Source organism: Phodopus roborovskii, unplaced genomic scaffold, assembly GCF_943737965.1.
Source record: "Phodopus roborovskii unplaced genomic scaffold, PHOROB, whole genome shotgun sequence".
In the NCBI taxonomy this organism is placed as follows: domain Eukaryota; kingdom Metazoa; phylum Chordata; class Mammalia; order Rodentia; family Cricetidae; genus Phodopus; species Phodopus roborovskii.
The window spans coordinates 4,711,703-4,731,244 of NW_026126583.1; the positions used below are offsets into that span (position 1 = coordinate 4,711,703).

The window sequence follows — 19,542 nt, forward strand, 5'->3', positions numbered from 1 at the left end:
TGAGAGCCTGTCTCAGTCTGTATGCATGTATGTATATATATATGTATATATATATATGTATGTATGTATGTATGTAATCCACTCCCCTTCCAAAAATTATGACATCCTAGTGAAGCAATGAACTTTAACAATGTTTTCATTTACTGTTTAGGGGAAGATATATGAGTTAGAAGGTCAGTTCAAGTACTGCTTTTCAACGTGTTGATCCTAGAGAAGTTAATCTCAGGTCTCAATTATTCTACCTTTAAAATGGGCCAAGTGCAGGATTAAATGACACAGACACACCAAACACTGTGGCAACATTTTGTCAAGGGCAGGATGTGTTCACAATTAAGGTGCAGCGCATATTCTGGAGCAGAAAGATGACGTTTTTAACCTATGGCACTGGGTACATAAAGCCAGGAGCAGAAACCTGTCCTACAAATGTTCAAAGGAAAAGCAGCAGGCTCACTTAACACACTTCTGTGAAACAGGTGTAAGGAGCAGAGGATGATGGTGTATCTCCGCCCCCGCCCCCCTCCCCGGGTGACTTGTACCAGTGTGATCGCCCCACCTGCATCACAGACTTTGTGCAGCAAGCATTTATCCTCTTCATTCCAGGTGTCCAAGTACTCATCTGGGCCACAGGGCAGGCACACACTATCAGCGGCAGGAGTACACTTGGAAGATAGGTATCTGCCTTAAATGGAGAAGACAACGCACCAGTCAAAACCAAAACAATGGCAATAAATGTGCCCGCCAAAACTAAACAACAAGCTGGGGCATGGTGGCACATACTTTTAATCCCAGCACTCAGGAGGCAAAGGCCGGAGGGTCTCTGAGATCCTGGCCAGCCTGGACTAAGGAGCAAGTTCCATGGCAGCCAGGGCTACACAGAGAAACCCTGTCTCAAAAAACAGAATGAAAGAAAGGAAGGAAGGAAGGAAGGAAGGAAGGAAGGAAGGAAGGAAGGAAGGAAGGAAGGAAAGAAGGAAGAAAGAAAAGAAGAAAGAAAGAGGGAGGGAGGGAGACATGGAGGGAGGGAGAGAGGAAGGAAGGAAGGAAGGAAGGAAGGAAGGAAGCAAGCAAGCAAGCAAGCAAGCAAGCAAGCAAAGGTAGAGAGCCCTGAGGAGCCTGAGGTACCTGGTTCGCATTTGCTGCAACAGCGTCCAAGGTGCTCATAATGCCTCTCCCGGGTGCATGGAGGAGCGACCAGGAGGGTCACCTGAAAATAAAAGTGGCATCAGGAAGACATTTCATACAACTTATTCCTGGACAGCACGAACAGTGAGTGGCTGGGCTGGAGAGACAGCTCAGTGGCTACGGCTTTGCTGCCAAGGCTGATAACATGGAAAAGGAGAGACCCAACTCCCAAAGTCTGTCCTCTGGCCTCCTCATGAGTTCACAAACACACAAAACAAGTCAAGAAAACTGAACTGTCAAGGTGTACTTCCACAAAACATGAAAATACTATGAGCTGCTCATGCTACCAGCTTCAACATTTTTACTTTCCTAGGCTAGTCCATTTCCCCTGAAGATATATAAAACCTTCCTTTTAGCATAGGCCTTGACATTCTTAGACAGTTAAAACTCTTGGGGGACACAGAGTAGTAGGGAAAATTAAAGAGAATTTCCATGTGTAAAGAGAGGGTGAAAACTTCTTCATAAGAAACACTTAGGAAATTGGCTCCAGCCCCTCCCACCTCATCATCATCCATGTTACCAGCCCCGTATCCCCCAACTCTGGCAGACTCCATAGGCCCAGGTAGAGTCCACACTGGTCAGTCAAAGAAAATGTTAAAAAAAAAAAAAAAAAACTAACACAAGACATCCAGAAAATCTGGGGCACCATGAAAAGACCGAACCTAAGAATAATAGGAAATAGGAATAGAAGAAGGAGAAGACTCACAACTCAAAGACCCAGAATATATTCAACAAAATCATAGAAGAAAAATTTCCCATCCTAAAGAAAGACATGCCTATAAAGGTAGATGAAGCTTACAGAACGCCAACTAGTTTGGATCAGAAAAAACAGTTTCCTCGCCACATAATAATCAAAACATTAAACACACAGAATAAAGAAAGAATATTAAAAGCGGCACAGGAAAAGAGTCAAGTAACATATAAAGGCAGATTGATCACAACAGAGACTCTAAAAGCCAGAAGGACCTGGAGAAATGTCTTGCAGACAATAAAAGACCATAAAAGACAATAAAAGATGATTGAAACAATATATTTCATGACAAAGTCAAATTTAAATAATATCCGTCCACAAATCCATCCCTATGGAAGGTACTAGAGGAAATATTCAAACCCAAGGAAGTTAGCTACACCCATGAAAACATAGGCAATAGATAATCTCACACCAGCAAAATCCAAAGGAGGAAACACACATACACACACACCCATCACCATCAACGACAACAATAACAAAAATAACAGGAATTAAAAATCACTGGTCATTAATATCTCAATATCAAGGACTCAAATTTCCAATAAAAAGACACAGACAAACAGAACAAATATGAAAGCAGGATCCATCTTTCTGCTGCATACCAGAAACACACCTCAGTGTCCAAGATTGACATTACCTCAGACTGAAAGGTTGAAAAAAGATTTTCCAATCAAACTGACCTAAGAAGCAGACTGGTGTAGCTACAACCAATATCTGGAAAAATAGACATCAAACTAAAATTAATCAAAGAGATGGAGAAGGACACTTCATATTCATTCAAAGTAAAATACATCAAGAGGATGTCTCAATTCTGAACATCTATGCCCCAAATACAAGGGCACTCACACTTGTAAAAAGAAACATTACTAAAAAGCCTAAATCACACATAGAACTCCACACATTAATTGTGGAAGAAAACAGAGACATAACGTAACTAACAGATATTATGACTCAAATACACACTCTACAAAATGTTTCACCCAAACACCAAAGAATATACCTTCTTCTCAGCATCACATAGAACCTTCTCCAAAATTGACCACATACTCAGTCACAAAGCAAGTCCCAACAAATAAAAAAAAAAATGGAATAATCCCCTGAATCTTATCAGATCCCATAGATTAAAGTCAGAGTTCAACAACAACAAAAACTACAGAAAACCTACAAACTCTTGGAAACTGAATAATTTTCATTTGAATTACCAATGGGTCAAGGAAGAAATGAGAATTAAATACTTCCTAGAATTCAATGAAAATGAGCATACAACATACCCAAACGTATGGGACACAATAAAAGCAATGCTAAGAGGAAAGTTCACAACACTAAGAGCCTAGCTAGATAAAGAAACTGGAGAAACCTTACACTATTGACTTAACAGCACACCTGAAAGCTCTAGAACAAAAAGAAGCAAACACTCAAGAGAAGTAGATAGTAGGAAATAATCAAACTGAGGGCTGAAAGAAATAAATAGAAACAAAGAGAATAATACAAATAATCAATGAAACAGTTGGTTCTTTGAGAAAAATCAACAAGATAGGTAAATCCTATCCAAACTAACTAAAAGACAAAGCAAGAATATCCAAATTAACAAAATCAGAAACAAAATAGGGGATATAACAACAGACACGGAGGAAATCCAGAGAATCATCAGGTCATACTCCACATAATTGGAAAACCTAAAAAGACTCACAAATTTCTTGATAGGTACCATATACCAAAGTTAAATCAAGATCAGATAAACAATTTAAATAGATCTATTATAGACCTCCAAAGGAAATTAGAACAGTCATTAAAAGTATCCCAAACAAAGGAAGCCCAAGGCCAGATAGTTACAGTGCAGAATTCTACCAGACTTTCAAAGAAGATCTAATACTCTTCAAATTATTCCACAAAACAGAAACAGAAGGGACATTGCCCAAATCATTTTATGAGGTCACAGCTACTCTGATACAAACCACATAAACACTCAGCAAAGAAAGAGAATTACAGAAAAATTTCCCTTATGAACATCAATGTAAAAGTACTCAATAAAATACTTGCAAACTGAATCCAAGAACACATAAAAAATAATCATCCACCAAGATCAAGCAGGCTTCACTCCAGAGATGATTCAACCTACGAAAATCTGTCAATGTAATCCACCTTATAAACAAACTGAAAGAAAAAAAACCCCACATGATCATGTCATTAAATGTTGAGAAAACCTTTGACAAAATCTAACACCCCTTCATGATAAAAGTCTTAGAGAGACCAGGGATATAAGGAACATACATGGACATAATAAAAGCAATATACAACAAGCCTATAGACAACACCAAATTAAATGGGGAGAAACTCAAAGAGATTCAACTAAAATAAGGAACAAGACAAGGCTGTCCATTCTCTCCATCTCTATTCGATATGGTACTAGAAGTTCTAGCTAGAGCAATAAGACAACTAAAGGAGATCAAGGGGATATAAATTTGAAAGGAAGATGTTAAACTTTCAGTATTTTCAGATGATATGGTAGTACACTTAAGTGACTCCAAACATTCTACCAGGGAACTCCTGAAGCTAATAAATACCTTCAGTGAAGTTGCTGGATACAAGACTAACAACAACAACAACAACAAAAATCAGTAGCCTTCTTATATACAAAGGATAAATGGGCTGATAAAGAAATCAGACAAACATCTTCACAACCACAAATAAAACAAAATATCTTGATACAGTTAACTAAGCAAATGAAAGATGCATATGACATGAACTTCAAGTTTTTGAAGAAAAAAATTGAAGAAGATATCAGAAGATAGAAAGATCTCCCATTCTCATGGATCAGTAGGATTAACATAGTAAAAATGGCCACCCTACCAAAAGCAATCTACAGATTCAAAGTAATCCCCATTAAAATTCCAACACAATTCTTTACAGACCTTGAAAGAACAATGTTCAACTTCATATAGAAAGCAAAAACCCAGGATAACTGAAACAGTTTGTGCCATAAAATAATTTCTGGAGATATCACTATCCCTGATTTTAAGCATGAACACAGATCTGTAATAATAAAAGCTTCATGGTTATTGGCCTAAAAACAGACAGGTAGATCAATGGAATCTAATTGAAGACTCGGTCATAAATCCACACACCTATGGAAAACTGGTTATTGAAAGGAAGCCAAAATGATACGATGGAAAGAAGGCAGTGTCTTCAACAACTGATGCCAGCATAACTGGATGCAGAAGAATGCAAACAGATCAATGTCTATCACCAAGCACAAAACTCAAGTCCAAGTGGATCAAAGGCCTCAACATAAATCCAGTTCCACTGAGCCTGATGAAAGAGAAAGTGGGAAATAGCCTTGAATGTGTTGGCACAGGAGACCACTTCATGAATAGAACACCCATAGTACAGAATCTAAGATCAATAAGTAATAAATGGGACCTCCTGAAACTGAAAAGCTTCTGTAAGGCAAAGAACAATGTCAATATGACAAAATGGCATCCTACAGAATGAAAAAAGATCTTCACCGACCCCACATCTGACAGAGGGATGATATATAAAATATTTAAAGACCTCAAGAAACTAGACATCAAAATAACAAATAGCCCAATTTAAAAATGGGGTAGAGATCTAAACAGAGAATTCTCAACAGAAGAATCTCAAATGGCTGAGATACACTTAAAAGAAATTTTCAACATCCGTAGTCATCAGGGAAATGCAAATCAAAATGACTCTGAGATACCATCTTACACCTATCAGAAGGGCTAAGATCAAAAACACTGATGACAGCTTATGCTGTAGAGGATGTGGAGCAAGCTAAACACTCCTCCATTGCTGGTGGAGTGCAAACTTGGAAATCAATATGGCAGTTTCTCAGAAGATTGGGAATTGATCTACCACAAGACCCAACTATACCACTCTTGGGCATATACCCAAAGAATGCTCAATCATGCCACAAGGACACTTGCTCAGCTATGTTCATAGCAGCTTTTCAGCAGAAGAAAGGATAAAAAAGTGATACATTTACACAATGGTGTATTACTCAGCTATTAAAAACAATGACATCAGGAAATCTGAAGGCAAATGGATGGGATTAGAAAAAAAATCATTCTGAATGAAGTAATCAAGACCCAGAAAGACAAATAAGGTATGTACTCACTCATAAGTGGGTAATAGCTGTAAAATGAATGATAAACATGCTACAATCCACAGATCCAGAAAGGTTAGGTAACAGGGAGCACCCATGGGGGTATGCATGGATCTCCTGTGGGGACATGAGGGATCCAGTTGGGGGATGGGTGAATGGAGGGGGGATGACTGGCAAGGGGGAATATTTCAACATCAGGTAGAAATTGGGTGCAAGGGAAGCTTCCAGGAATCTACAAAGATGATCCCAGCTATGCAGGGTGGATGGGTAGCCTGAATTGGTCATCTCCTGTGACTAGGTGGGACTTCCTGTGTAGAGATTGGGATGCCAGCGCAGCCATACAACTTTTGACCTATAGTCTGTCCTGCCTGGGATGGGCAGGATGGGGGGTGGGTGGGGTGCAGAGCAATGGTGGGGTGGAGATTGTGGGAGTAGCCAACCAATGACCGGTCCAGCCTCAGATCCATACCAAGAGAGTGAGTCCATCTCTTACACCGTCTGGAGCACCAGGACCTAGAGGCTGGATGATTTAGAGACATAAGATAGTACTAAACATGACTGGAGAAACAAATGTCAATGAAATGACATTCTGCTATACTCATAAATTGGTGACTACCCCAATTGTCATCAGCAAGGCTTCATCCAGGCGGAAACAGATGCAGAGACCCACCCACACCCAAACAGGCAGGGAATCCTCCTTGAGAAAGGGAGGAAGGATTGTATGAACCATAGGAATCAAGGCTATCACAAGGGAACCCACAGAGACAACTAATCTGGGCTCATAGGAACTCACAGAATCTGGGCCGACAACCACAAAGCCTGCGTGGGACTGACCTAGGCCCTGTACATATGTGTGACAGTTATGTAGCTCAGTCTACCTGTGGGACTCCTAGCAGTGAGAGTAGGGGTGGCCCCTAATGCTTTGGCTGACTTTCTGGAACCTATTCCTCTTACTGGGTTGCCTTGCCCAGCCTTGAAACAAGGGGTGGAGTTTAGCCCTACTGCAACTTAATATGGCATGCTTTGTTGATACCCAGGGGAACCCTGCCCCTTTCTGAACAGAAACAGAGGGTAAGAGGGTAGAGGGGAGGTGGGGGAGGAGAACCTGCAGTTGGGACACAAAATGAATGCATACATTGAATTAATTAAAAAAAGAACTTGGTCCCACTTGGGGATCTGTTCTATGAACTCATCCAAGAATGTAATGAGCCAATCATGTGATTAAACCAGGGGACTCACTGTTACAAGCTTCCCATGTCAATTACAGGATATTTAACGCTGCTTACCTTCCAGAATGCCAAAAAATTTTAAAAAGTTGACACGGCAAAGACTTAGAGGCACTTTGAGGGTTAAGCCTGACTGTCTGTTGCCTGGGAGTCCAGCCAAAGGCCTTGCACACTCAGAGAGTGTGTTTCTTTCCCGGGCTTAATGATTTGAAACTGAAATGCACCCTTTGTGCTCAGCATTTGAACCTACTCCCCAGATGGTGGTGCTGTTTGGGGAGTTTGTAGACCCTTGAGAAGTCACGGCCTAGTTGGCAGAAGTCTGTCACCAGCACAGACCTCTAAAGGTTCTCCCTTCCTGGTCTGCTATGATGTAAACATCCAGACCAGCTGCTGGAGGAAAAACCTTACTCCTTACACACTTCTGCCTCCATGAACTGCCCTCCCTACCATGATGGAGTGATCCCTTTGAAACCATGAGCCAAAATGAATCTTTCTTCCTTTGGGTTGTTTCCGTCAGGTATTGCGTTCATTTAAAAAAAAAAAAAAAAAAAAAAAAAAAAAAAGAATATAACTGATACATGCTCCAAATCAGTATGATTCTAATACAACACAAAATGGCCATGTCCCCTGTGATGACCACAGTCTTAGGGCTGTCTGCTTTAACTTTGTCAGTGTCAGAACACAACAACAAACACAGTGACATGCAGTTAGATGAAAACTAAATAATTGGACAGTTCCCCGCATTGCATGCACACCACATGTTAAGCTTCCTATCTGCTCCTGATAACAAGTCACAGACTCCCCATGGTATTTAGAGTTAAATGTTAAATACATAGTTGGGCAGGTGCTATGGAGGCAGATGAGACTGGCCTTAGAAAAGGAAGGCCAGGGAAGATCTCACAGACCTGGCAGTGAGCTAGGACACAGATACTGGAAACTGGAGGGAGGTAGGCAACTTCATAAACAAGGTGGTCAGTTTAAATAGACACAGCAAAGTCTAAAAAGTCATGGAGAGGGTGAGGACAATATGAGACCATGAATATGAATGGAGCTCAGTGTTAGAAGAGGAAACTGGGGGGGGGGGGCAATAAGCTTGGCAAGAGATGCCCACTGAAGCAATAGTGGCATATCTGCTATGGAGGTAACCAATCACTGTCTAACTGGATTTGAGGTCCGCTGAATATGGGGCACACTCAGGCCTACTATGGCAAATTTGGCTAGGAGTTGGTAATTAGATATATTATAGGCTTTAGGGGAGAACCTATCATTTGGTTTCATTAAGTGGACATGTGTTCAAAACTGCCTTCTAAACATTCCCTTTTTGTGTTGTTTTGGTTTTTTCAAGACTCGGTTTCTTCGTGTAGCAGTGGCTGTCCTGGAACTCATTCTGTAGTATAGGCAGGCCTTGAACTCAGAGATCTGCCTGCCTCTGTGTCTCGTGTCGGGATCAAAAGCCTGTGAAGCATCCTATTGCAAAGGACTAAGGAAGAGACTCATAGCTCATTGTAGTACCAAGACTCAGGGAGGGTGGAGAATGCTCAGCTCTAAATGGGACATCCTTGTCACCTTTTCTGAGGATCAGGGGACATCATAAAAGAGTGTGGGGGGACTGGGGCATGAAGGAGACAGGGAATGAGGAGGTGTATTGCATATTGTCTGGGTATGACATGGCCATCATTCATGAACTCACTTAGCTGTGGTTATCCACACAAGACTGGGCCCGACAAAGGTTCATCAAGGAAAGGGGAAGGGCTTGTGAGGACCCATCCCTCCCTGAGAATTATGGTGGCTAAAGAAGGGAAGTCACTTTCTTTAAGGGTGTAACCACTGATAAGTTGCCCATGTTCCAGTGACTTCCTGCCAATGCCCATTCAAGCAACTGTAATGAAATTTAGTGGGTCACAAAGAAACCCATGAAAGCAGGGTGTGTATTTGTTAGGAAAAAAACTAGTGTTCTGTGTGGTAGGGAGGGTGGATATTGCGAGGGGTAAAAATGACTGAAATCATAACTGCATATGAATGAAATGATCAAAGAATTGTTTAAAAGAGGAATGGGAGATCCAAACAAAGAGAGTTATCCTTGGTCAAGGTCAAAATCAAAGGGTTTTTCTGCCTATTCGCCAGCTTAGAAGAAGAATGTGAAGGTAATAAATAGGACTTGGAAGAAGCCACTTATCTCAATGCCTCATTTATGAGAGGAGTCAAATGGGATCAGGGAACACGGTGACTGGGGTCCATAAGGAAGTCCCATTCAGGTAGTGGAAGGACTCGTGAGGGTGGCTGTACTTGGACTGGCGGGACCTGCTATCACTCTCCGAGATGTGAGATTCCATGAGCCGGGTGTTTCCCACAGTTCACCTGGTGATGGAGCCCTGGGGACTCCACAACAAGTCCAGCAGAGTTTAGCAGGAGCAACCAGGAAGAGATCTCCGCACTTCTCCCCTGGGGCTCCTGTTCTCTCTTCTCTTACAGGATTCCATTTCCCCGGATGGAGCCACGGCTCTTTTCTCAGCGGCCCTCATGAGAGGGACGAGCAGAGGCAAATAGCAAAACTGGATGTGGCTGGTGCAGACTTCACCTGACAGGATTTGTCTGAGCCTAAGGATGTGAGCACTCGTGTACACTGATGACAAAGACAGATGTGTGGGCGGGTTGCACTTCAGACAACAAATGTTATCAATTGCTTCTGACCCATTAAGAAAGCAGCAATGGTGTCTGTCAGATAAGCACACACTTTGCCTGGGTGACACTCACAGAGAGGTACTTTTTAGGGGAATTTGACAGAAGAGCTGAAGCAGCTGCTCGGAAGCATTGTGATGGTCCAGCCCGTGCCTGAACCATCGAGCATCATCCAGCTGAGTCCGCGGAGACTTGATTCCACATCCAGGATGGAACTGATTCCCTCTGCAGACAGGTCCAGGCCCAGCTCAGGCTTTAGCCCCCCCCCACACACACACAAAATCACCACTCCAAAGCCACACCTGACATACTCCAAAACAGATCTTTACAAGTTACTCCTTCAAACCCATTTCTCCCCTCAAGCCTTTGACTTTCTATAGCTCTGTGTCCACACAATTCTCTGTCAAAAATGAGGTGTTATATAATTCATACATCATAAATACAACCTTTTAAATATTACCAGCCATAATTTTAGTATATCCACCCAGGCACATAGGCATCACTGCGGTCTAGAATACAATTTTCCTATGTAGGTCAGATTAGCTTGGAACTTGCTATCTGGCTGGCCTTTAATTTACAGAGATCTGTCTGCCTCTTCCTCCTGAGCACTAGGATTAAAGGCTGTACTACTTAACCCAGCTAACCCTGACAGCTTTATCTTTTATTAGTGTGTGTGTGGGGGGGAGGGGTACAGGTATCTTCCAGTTAAACACCTGGCTCCCTGCCCTGGCACCTACATTTGCCTACAGGACTCTATTTCTGACCTCAACATCTTACCAGTGGCTGCTCCGCCCACCAGAAGTGGCAGGACCCCTCCCAGCAGTAGCCCTACTCTTCCCCCCAGTGGTCCAGAACCAAGCACTACTGGTAACCAAGGGACAGCTATCGTTATTGCTTGTGATGCTACTGAAGTCACAGCTTGATAAAAGCATCTTCCTGATGAAGCACAACTTGAGGAAGCCCCCATGGAATGGTAGGCGATTGGATGCTTTCTGGGAAAGGTACCATGGCAGGCCTTGGGAAGGAAGTTGTTCGGGATGACCCTAGAGCCACAGCTTTAGGAGTACAGCTCTCTTCATTAAGCAGATCAAAGCCAAACTACATTGGAAATGCTTGTTTCTTGAGGAGGGATTTGGCCCTGTGTGCGATGCAATGAATAGACACAGCGGAAGACTTGGGTAGAAGTCTCATTTCACTTGTACTCAGTCCCGCCCCTCCCCCCGCCCCTCCCCCGCCCCTCCCCCGCCCCTCCCCCCGCCCCTCCCCCCGCCCCTCCCCCCGCCCCTCCCCCCGCCCCTCCAGATAGCCAGTGTTAGCTTACTTTGTTTGTTTTGGGCACATCCTTCTGGATCTCAAGACCTGTGACCCATTTGAGAGACCAAAACATATGAGAATCGCTGCCTTAGGAACCAAGTCTGTTTGCAATGAGCTGTATAGGGGGTATTTTGGGGAATACAAACTGACCTGCCATTCTTAGAATAAAAAAAAAAAAACAACCCAAACCACAAGGCAGTGTATTGAATTGAGAAGGCCCTACTACAGTTTAATCAACAAGCTAGACAATTCTATTTGGTTCATACAAACATCTACCTACTTTAAAAACATACTTCCCCTGACTCCACAAGAAACATTAGAGTCTGTGTATAGCAAACATCCCCTCCCATGGCAAGGCAGTGTGTTGTGCTTAGGTTTTCTGTTTCAGAGCTGACAGGCTGGTGTTTGGCTTCACAACTGACAGAACCTTCTAGAAGAAATATGTCCACAGTCTGTAAAAGGCTTGGGAAGGGATAATAAATTATAATTAAGTTTCTGGGGGTCACAGGTGTAAAGGTGCTTGTTACCAAGCCCGAATACTTGAGTTAAATTCCCAGAACCCATGTGGTAGAAAGATAAAAAGAGAACCAACTCCTGCAAGTTGTCCTCTAATCTACACACACACACACACACACACACGTACACACATAACACACACACAACATACATGCACAAACACACACACACGAATGCACACACCACACACATAATACACACACATACATATACACAAGCACACCCACATACACCACACACACACAAAAATGCACACACCACACACATACACACACACACCACATACAAACACATACACACCACACACACACATGAATGCACACACCACACACATAATACACACACATACAAACACATACACACCACACACACACATGAATGCACACACCACACACATAATACACACACATACATACACAAGCACACCCACTTACACCACACACACATACACAAACCCAAATGCACACACCACACACATGTACACACACCACACCACACACATACATACACAAGCACACCCACATACACCACACACACATACACAAACCGAAATGCACACACCACACACATGTACACACATAACACACACACATACATGCCCAAGCACAAACCACACACACACACACCACACACAAACACATACACACACCCCACACACCACATACACATATATGTATATACACCCACACATGCACTAAATAAAGTGTAATAAACATTTTTCATAAATCTCCACAGATATGTTCCTCTGCAGGAAAGCCATAAGCTGAAGAAACGTGTCTCTGTCTCAGAGCCAGGAGAACCTGTTTGTCTATCCTGAAGGAGAGTGTTTGATATCCACATTTCAGGGTTAACCAGCCCAGCCATAGGGAAAGCAAGGATGTGCACTAAAATCACATTCTCACTCCAGTGAAAATTAACACTGGCATAGAACAATGCATGAGCCCTCTCTGTCAAGTCAGAGGAAAAGAACCTCGCCCAGGACTGACGGGGCTTTCCATAGGTTGTATTTTATAAAATGTCATCTGTCTGTGACTATATTTGAGAGTTTGGTCATAATTTCAGAAAGGATGGCATCAAGTTTCTAAGTGCTATGGTAGAAGTAAACCATGTGGGTTTTTTTTCTTTTGAGGAACTATTAAGTGAGAAAGCAACACCATGCTTCATAGTCCTTCTGGCCTAGGGGAACGGCCCTTCCGCCCTTCCACAGGCTGGTGAGGTTCCGTGCCCAGAACCAACCCAAAGAGCAGGAGAGACCCGACATCACAAAATTATCCTCTGAATCCCATGCCTGAATAATGCACCCTCTACACTGTACACACACAATCAATGGATGAAAGTTTAGGAAATCCTCTTTGGACATTATCAGGACTGATTCTACAGAGAACAGAACACAAACCCCAGACGCTATGAGCATTCCTCTACTGTGTACACTCACTCTGAGAAACCTGTCCCTAGAAGTGAGCAAACCAATGCAAGTGAGACCCTGGAGATCCCAGCAACCTACAAACAAATGCATCCCTGTCTCCTTTCGCCTCTGCTGCTGTTTCTTTGTTTGAGCCAGGGTCCTTTTCACCCTGGCTGGCCTGGAAGTCACTATGTAAACCAGGCTGGCCTGGAAGTCACAGAGCTCGGCCTGCCTCTGCTCCCCAAGTATTGGGATGAACGACAAACTGATCTCAGTTCATTTCTTTGTTTTTCCTCCACCGGCTGAGGACACAGCCAGGGAGGCCACGTGTTTTCCCTCATAAGCAGTTCTACTGATGAGCCAACACACACACCCTCCAAACAATATAGATGCTCGGGTGGCCTTTCAGGGTTCAGGGTTGCCTTCTTCTCAGCTGCTTTCTCTGGAAGCTTCCACTGCCCTCCTCTATGTCACCTAGCTTTGTGGTTTGTTGCTGAATTTGCTGGATTGTTTGTACTCTTGGCAGTTCTGGGGATGGAGCCCACCTCTGGAAGACCACACAGGTGCTTGGCACCGGGCGACACTGGCCCTGGCTTGTCCTTCTCCCTCAGGAATCATGAGTCTGTGGGTGGAAGGGTGGTAACCCCCATCATGTTTCCTGGTTAAATGTTCTTATGGGAAATGGAAATAACACAGGGTCTTTGTAGCCCAGAGATCAGACAAGCCAGTTTTTCTAGGGGAAAAAGAAATACTGGTGGGCACCAAATCTGAGAAGATGAACACAGACTGTGGCTGGAGAACGCCCAGTGGACCAGGGCCATGGTGACCGAGGCCTGGTCAGAGGGTCTCCAAGGGCAGGCTTGGTGGCTCTTGGAATGGGGCTTTCAGTTTGGTCTGGACAGAAAAACTCCCAGTGTCACATTTCTGTAATTTGAGGCTCAAAAGAGCCCCAAATTAAAAAGAGTCCAAATGTTCACTGCTCTGCCCATAATTCTGCCCATCATGCTGCCCCGAGAGTCAGATGCAATAATCCATGACAGCAACTCCAGCGAGCTAGTTAGTGGTGACGGTCCAGAAACTGAAAGGCTCTTCAGCAGATGGTGGGAACAGGACTGTTTTATAGCTGTCATGTTGGGCCCCATGGCCACGGGGGGGGGGGGGTTCCGTGCTCACCTGAGCAGAACTAGGAGGTATAGATTACCTCCACGCGCTCCCTCCCGGGAGGAGGAAGCATAGGAAAGAATACCAAAGGCCTGACAGCCCCATCCCCTGGTATGCTTGCTCCCTTGAGCAGGGACCCAGCATACAGGGGCTGCAGAACGGAGGGTTTCAGGTGCACAGCTGGGCTGTCTCCCCGAAGTCCTCACAAGTGTCCCCTGTCACTTCTGTGGCTGTGTGCCTGGGGTTCGGTGAGAGTGGGTGATAGTTTACCCAGTACATCTACTGAAAGCTGCCGCTAGATCCTATCTGCCCTTGGCTCCTGTTAACTAGGACATTGACTGAGTTATGACCAGACCATCTGGACATTCTGACTTTAAATAAGCCATTTAAGTCCATCTCAGTCTTACAGATGTGGAGAAAATAGAAGACTCACTTTTCCTTTGTACTAACAAAACTGCATTTCACTTTCCGAAGGGCATGGAAGAGGCATCCGTGGAAACTACGCCATGAACCCAAGACGCAAGGAAGACCAGGAGCATTTGGAGATTACAGTGCGCACCTGTGTACCACTCTGTGAGTGTTCACCCCACCTGAGAGACCACAGAGTCCCAGGGCTCCAGATTATACCCGCTGGTACAGGGGAGAAGCCACAGAAGTGGTCTGAGAAAGGAGGGACTAGGGTCAGCCCCACAGCCAAGCACTGGGAGGGTCCCCAAGCTCGATTCCTCCTAAGGGTGCGAGGGGAAGGAGGGAGAGCGTGGCCCGGGCATGCTCTGATTGGAGTCCAAACCTTCCCTGCCTCTGTGTGTGTGTGTGTGTGTGTGTGTGTGTGTGTGTGTGTGTGTGTGTGTGCTGAAAGCAGGGAAGGAAGTGGATATTGATGGGGAAGGACTCACAGAGGAGGCCACACACATCCCAGAGGGTGGGCTGGGCAGAGGGAAGAAGCAGAAGGATAAACAGGGAGATGTGGTCCATGAAGACAGATGTAGGGTTTAGCCGGGACCTACAGAGCTCTCACCCAGGAAGCAGAATACACAGGCCACTTGGCCTTCCAGGGAGGGGCAGCCAAGGCAATATGGGAGGGAGGGAGGGATGGAAAGAAGGAGGGAGAGAAGAAGGGAGGGAGGGCCTTTTCTCGTGAGTGACTCCATGAATCACATTATAAAGGCTGCTAAGACCCAACAGGCAGTAGAAGGTGGCCAGTCCTTCCGGAGAAGTGAAGAACCAGGATTATGACTCCAGCAGAGAGGACTGGGAAGCCAAGTCTGGACAGAGCAGACATCCCAACAACAATGGCTGCTTCCCATTAGGACGTGCAAGAGTTAGCTCTTCTATCTTTATCTCTTCTGCCTATCCACGGGCGTTCTAAACACCTGGGTGATTTACAGTAAAGTGTCTATGATGACGTGGCTGTGTGTAAAGATGGTTCACTACTCCCTTGACCCAAAAAAAAAAAACCCTACAAAATCATGCACACCAAGAAGTTCAAATCTTTGTGTTTACTTTAAGAACACCCGTGAAACTGCCCAGACCACCAACGGCACGTATATCTGAAAAGACACCAAGAATCTGAAAGATGTGATTTTAAAAAAGCTGTGTATCCCAGTGTGGCGGCACATTGCCTCTAATCCCAGCACTCCATAGGCAGAGGTAGGTGGCTCCCTGAGTTCAAGGCCAGCCTGGTCTACTGAGCTAGTTCCAGGATATATAGGATGTTACACAGGGAAACCCTGTCTTGAAAAACCAAAAGAAGTTCAGATGGTGGAATGGTGACATGAGACGTGTGACCATGCCAAACCGTGAGCCTGGACACAGGGCTGGTGGCCCAAAAAGCAAGCTGAACTTTTGCTTCACGTGCTTAAGAATGCAGGGGATCATGCTGCACTTAAAGGTTTAGCTGTAGAGCCCGAAGTCATAGTGTTTGATGCCTGGAAGAACTTCTAGGTTGGTGGTGGGATGGACCCATACATGTGCTCACCCTGCCACAGTGAGATGATCCTACTGAAAAGGGACAAATGTTCCTAAGCCATAAGAGGAGAGTGCACAGAAGAAAAAAAAAAAAACAAAAACAAAAACAAAAACAAAAAACTGAAGGGAAAACAAAACAAAATCCTACTGCATGGAGATAAATGTAACATAAAGTAAATGCAAATGAAGTTTTTTTTAAGTTTATTACGATGAAATAAATTTTTTAAATTGTCACTTTTGACATTTGGAGTGCACAGTCATTGAATTATAATCCCAACAGTGTGCAACGATTACTTTTGACTTTTTCCAGGACATTTTCCATCTCCCCAAACAGAACCACTATAGTAAAGAAACAACACTTCGTCATTCCTTTTCAACCTGCCTCGAACAACTCTCTGACCTCCATCTAAGTGGAAACACACAATGTTTGCCCTTCTGTGTCTGGCTTCAATCACCCAGCATATTTTCAAGGCTTGTCCACATTGTATCATGTATGTAACTTCATTTTCATGACAATAATATTCTACCAAATGGATATACCCTGTTCTGTTTAGCCACCCATCTGTTGGTGGATATTCCTACTGTGGCATACACACATTCACTGGTAGGCTCAGCTCAACTTAACTCCTTCGGTCATCCTTGGCAGATAGCCCATGCTCCTGGGTCTCCAATATCCTGGGGTCTCTTTTGGAACCAAGGCTGCACCACAGCAGACCTCCCTTCATTGACTCTGTGTCAGGAATGGGGGTTTTGATTGTAGATCAAACAAGGTGCTGCCATCACCCTACATATCACAGTCATGCCATGCTGATTTCATTTCCAGGCAGGAATCACAGCATTTGTGGTCTGGTTTGAAAGTGCTTGGTTCCTGACAAAACTCATTTGAGGGTTAACTCTCCACTACAACTCTATCATGGGAGGAGGGTGAGTCAGGAAGATGTTAACCTGGTTAACCTTAATGCTAGCCTTCATGAAGGTGTCAACCTGGTTCCCAAACTGGTTTGGCCACATCTCTTTTGGGTCTCTGGCTTCCTCTCCTGCTGTAGAGCCTCCTATATATAAACTCACTCTCCACTCACTGCTGTGGAACACTCCTGGCTGTGGATGCCATCCTTGGCTGGGATACAGCCAAGGGAGCACTTGCCATGTTAGTTAGACTTTCTAGCTACCAAAACCATGAACCAAGTGAATCTTTTTCCTTATAAGGTTCCCAGCATCAATCATTTCCCTCGAGCAACACAAAATAGACTCAGGTGATCTGCCATGAACTTTTAAAGTACTATTACCAATCATGACAAAGTATACATAATGCAACATTTTTATCTCAATTATTTTGCCAAAATGTTTTCAGGAAATATATATCATGCACAGAAAAAAACAAATCTGGTAACGGTTACAGTTGAACTTATAAAATAAATCCTTACAAAGAGTTACTACGACCTACCAAAGGTCCTAACATAGTGTGGTGGCTTGAAAGGGAACGACCCCCAAAGGCTGTTTGAACGTTTGGTCCCCAGTTGCCAGAACTACCTGGGAGGGATTAGGAGGTGAGAACTTGGAGGAGCTGTGCTGCTGGGGAGGACTCTGAGATTTTGAGACCACATTCCATTTGGCTCTCTCTGCCTCATGGCTGTTTTGTCATCATGGAAGCTCTCAGCTCCTGCTCCAGCACCTGCCTGCCCACCGGCTGTCATGCTCCCCACCATGATGGTCATGGACTCCATCCCTGAAACTATAAGCCAGCCTCCAATGGATTGCTTCCCTTTCCAAGTTGTCCTGGTTGTTTGGTCGCAGGAGCAGAAAAGTAGCTAAGACACAGTCACCATCTATACATTACTCTGAGAGCTGCTTTTTATTGGACCTGCCAGCATCTTTGCCCCGGACCACACTGACTCCAAATCCGCTTCTTTAAAGATAAGGGGTGATGGGACCCTATCAAAGGCCCGTTGATTTGGCTCAACCTTCTTTCTTATACTCTACACAGTGTGTTTATGATCCCTGCTCCTCAAAAGTGGCCCAAGGGGAAATGAAAAAATCCTTGTAGTTCCAAAACTTTTCAGTGAAGTTCTCTGTCTTCCAGAGACATAAAGACTTACTCTTAACACATAGGAGCCGGGTCTCCGGTTCTGCCCTCCCTTACCAAAAGGACAGCTCTGCACAGTTAAGTGTTCTGGGACTCTGGCCATTGGTAAGTTTCACACATAGATTGGCCCCAATATCTTGGTCATCAGAATTCTCACGGGTGTTGGGAAGGGGGGCAACGTTTTTGTCGTCTAGTCTCTCTCTGTAGCCTAGTCTGTTCTCTCTCTCTCTCTCCCTCTCTCTCTCTCTCTCTCTCTCTCTCTCTCTCTCTCTCTCTCTCTCTCACACACACACACACACACCTACGACCTGTGGACTGCCTTTCAGGGAACTAAAAAAAAAAAAAAAAACCGTCGGAAGACAGTGTCCATGGTACAGAGACATTAAAACAGAGCCTAGAGGTTTGGGTCAAGGGAGATAGATACATTAGTTACTTTTTTTTTTTTAAATCATTGTTTTGAACAAAACATCTGACAGAACAACTCAAGGGCGGAAAGATTCATTTTCTCTCACAGTTCAGAGGTCCTTTGAGGCTGGAAAGGCTTGGTGCAACACAGCTGTCAGTCATCTCATGTTGGGACAGGAAGCAGAGCCAGGGTCTGTGGCCTCCTAAGTAGAATGTGCTGCCGCATTCACGGAGTGTGCTTCCTCTGCTACTCTCTCTGGCCTCGCTGGAGGCCTAGAAATTCTAAATCTGGTCAGGTTGTCAATGACAAGCAATGATCCCCGGAGGTGTACTCAAATTCATTGTAATGATAAGACCTTGGAAAATGTAATTTAACTTCCTCCAAAAGCTCAGGAGCCCAAACATTTACCCTCTGACTGAAGGCTGCACTGAGGGCCCAGATCCAACCCCAAGTCTCGCAGGCAGTGAGTGGGTAAATGTAAGTGTGTGGGTGGGGGGGGACAAGGTGGGGTGACAGGGCAGACATAGTGTCGCCACAGGTGTCCCGGCCTCTGGGTGCAGAGGGAATGTGGTCTGTGCTGGCAGTGGCAACAGGGCAAAGTCACTGTGGTTCAGCACAGTTTGCCTCCAGTGTTGGGGACCAGGGAGGAAACCAGGGGTCCCTGTGGCTGAGGAAGTAGCAGGGAGGACTCAGTGAGTCACGGTTCTTTTCCTTCTGAGTCAGGG

The 19,542-nt window shown here is 44.5% G+C and overlaps 1 protein-coding gene across 1 annotated transcript in view; it reads right to left on the reverse strand.

Moving 5' to 3' along the window:
* Positions 1-19,542, reverse strand: part of Tnfrsf11a (TNF receptor superfamily member 11a) — a 57,049-nt gene that overhangs the window by 27,764 nt on the left and 9,743 nt on the right. Inside the window, exons 2-3 of the mRNA XM_051203913.1 lie at positions 1,123-1,204; positions 554-679 (exon numbers count right to left, since the gene is read on the reverse strand). Coding sequence (XP_051059870.1) covers positions 554-679; positions 1,123-1,204 — 208 coding nt within the window. The remainder of the gene's footprint in view (positions 1-553; positions 680-1,122; positions 1,205-19,542) is intronic.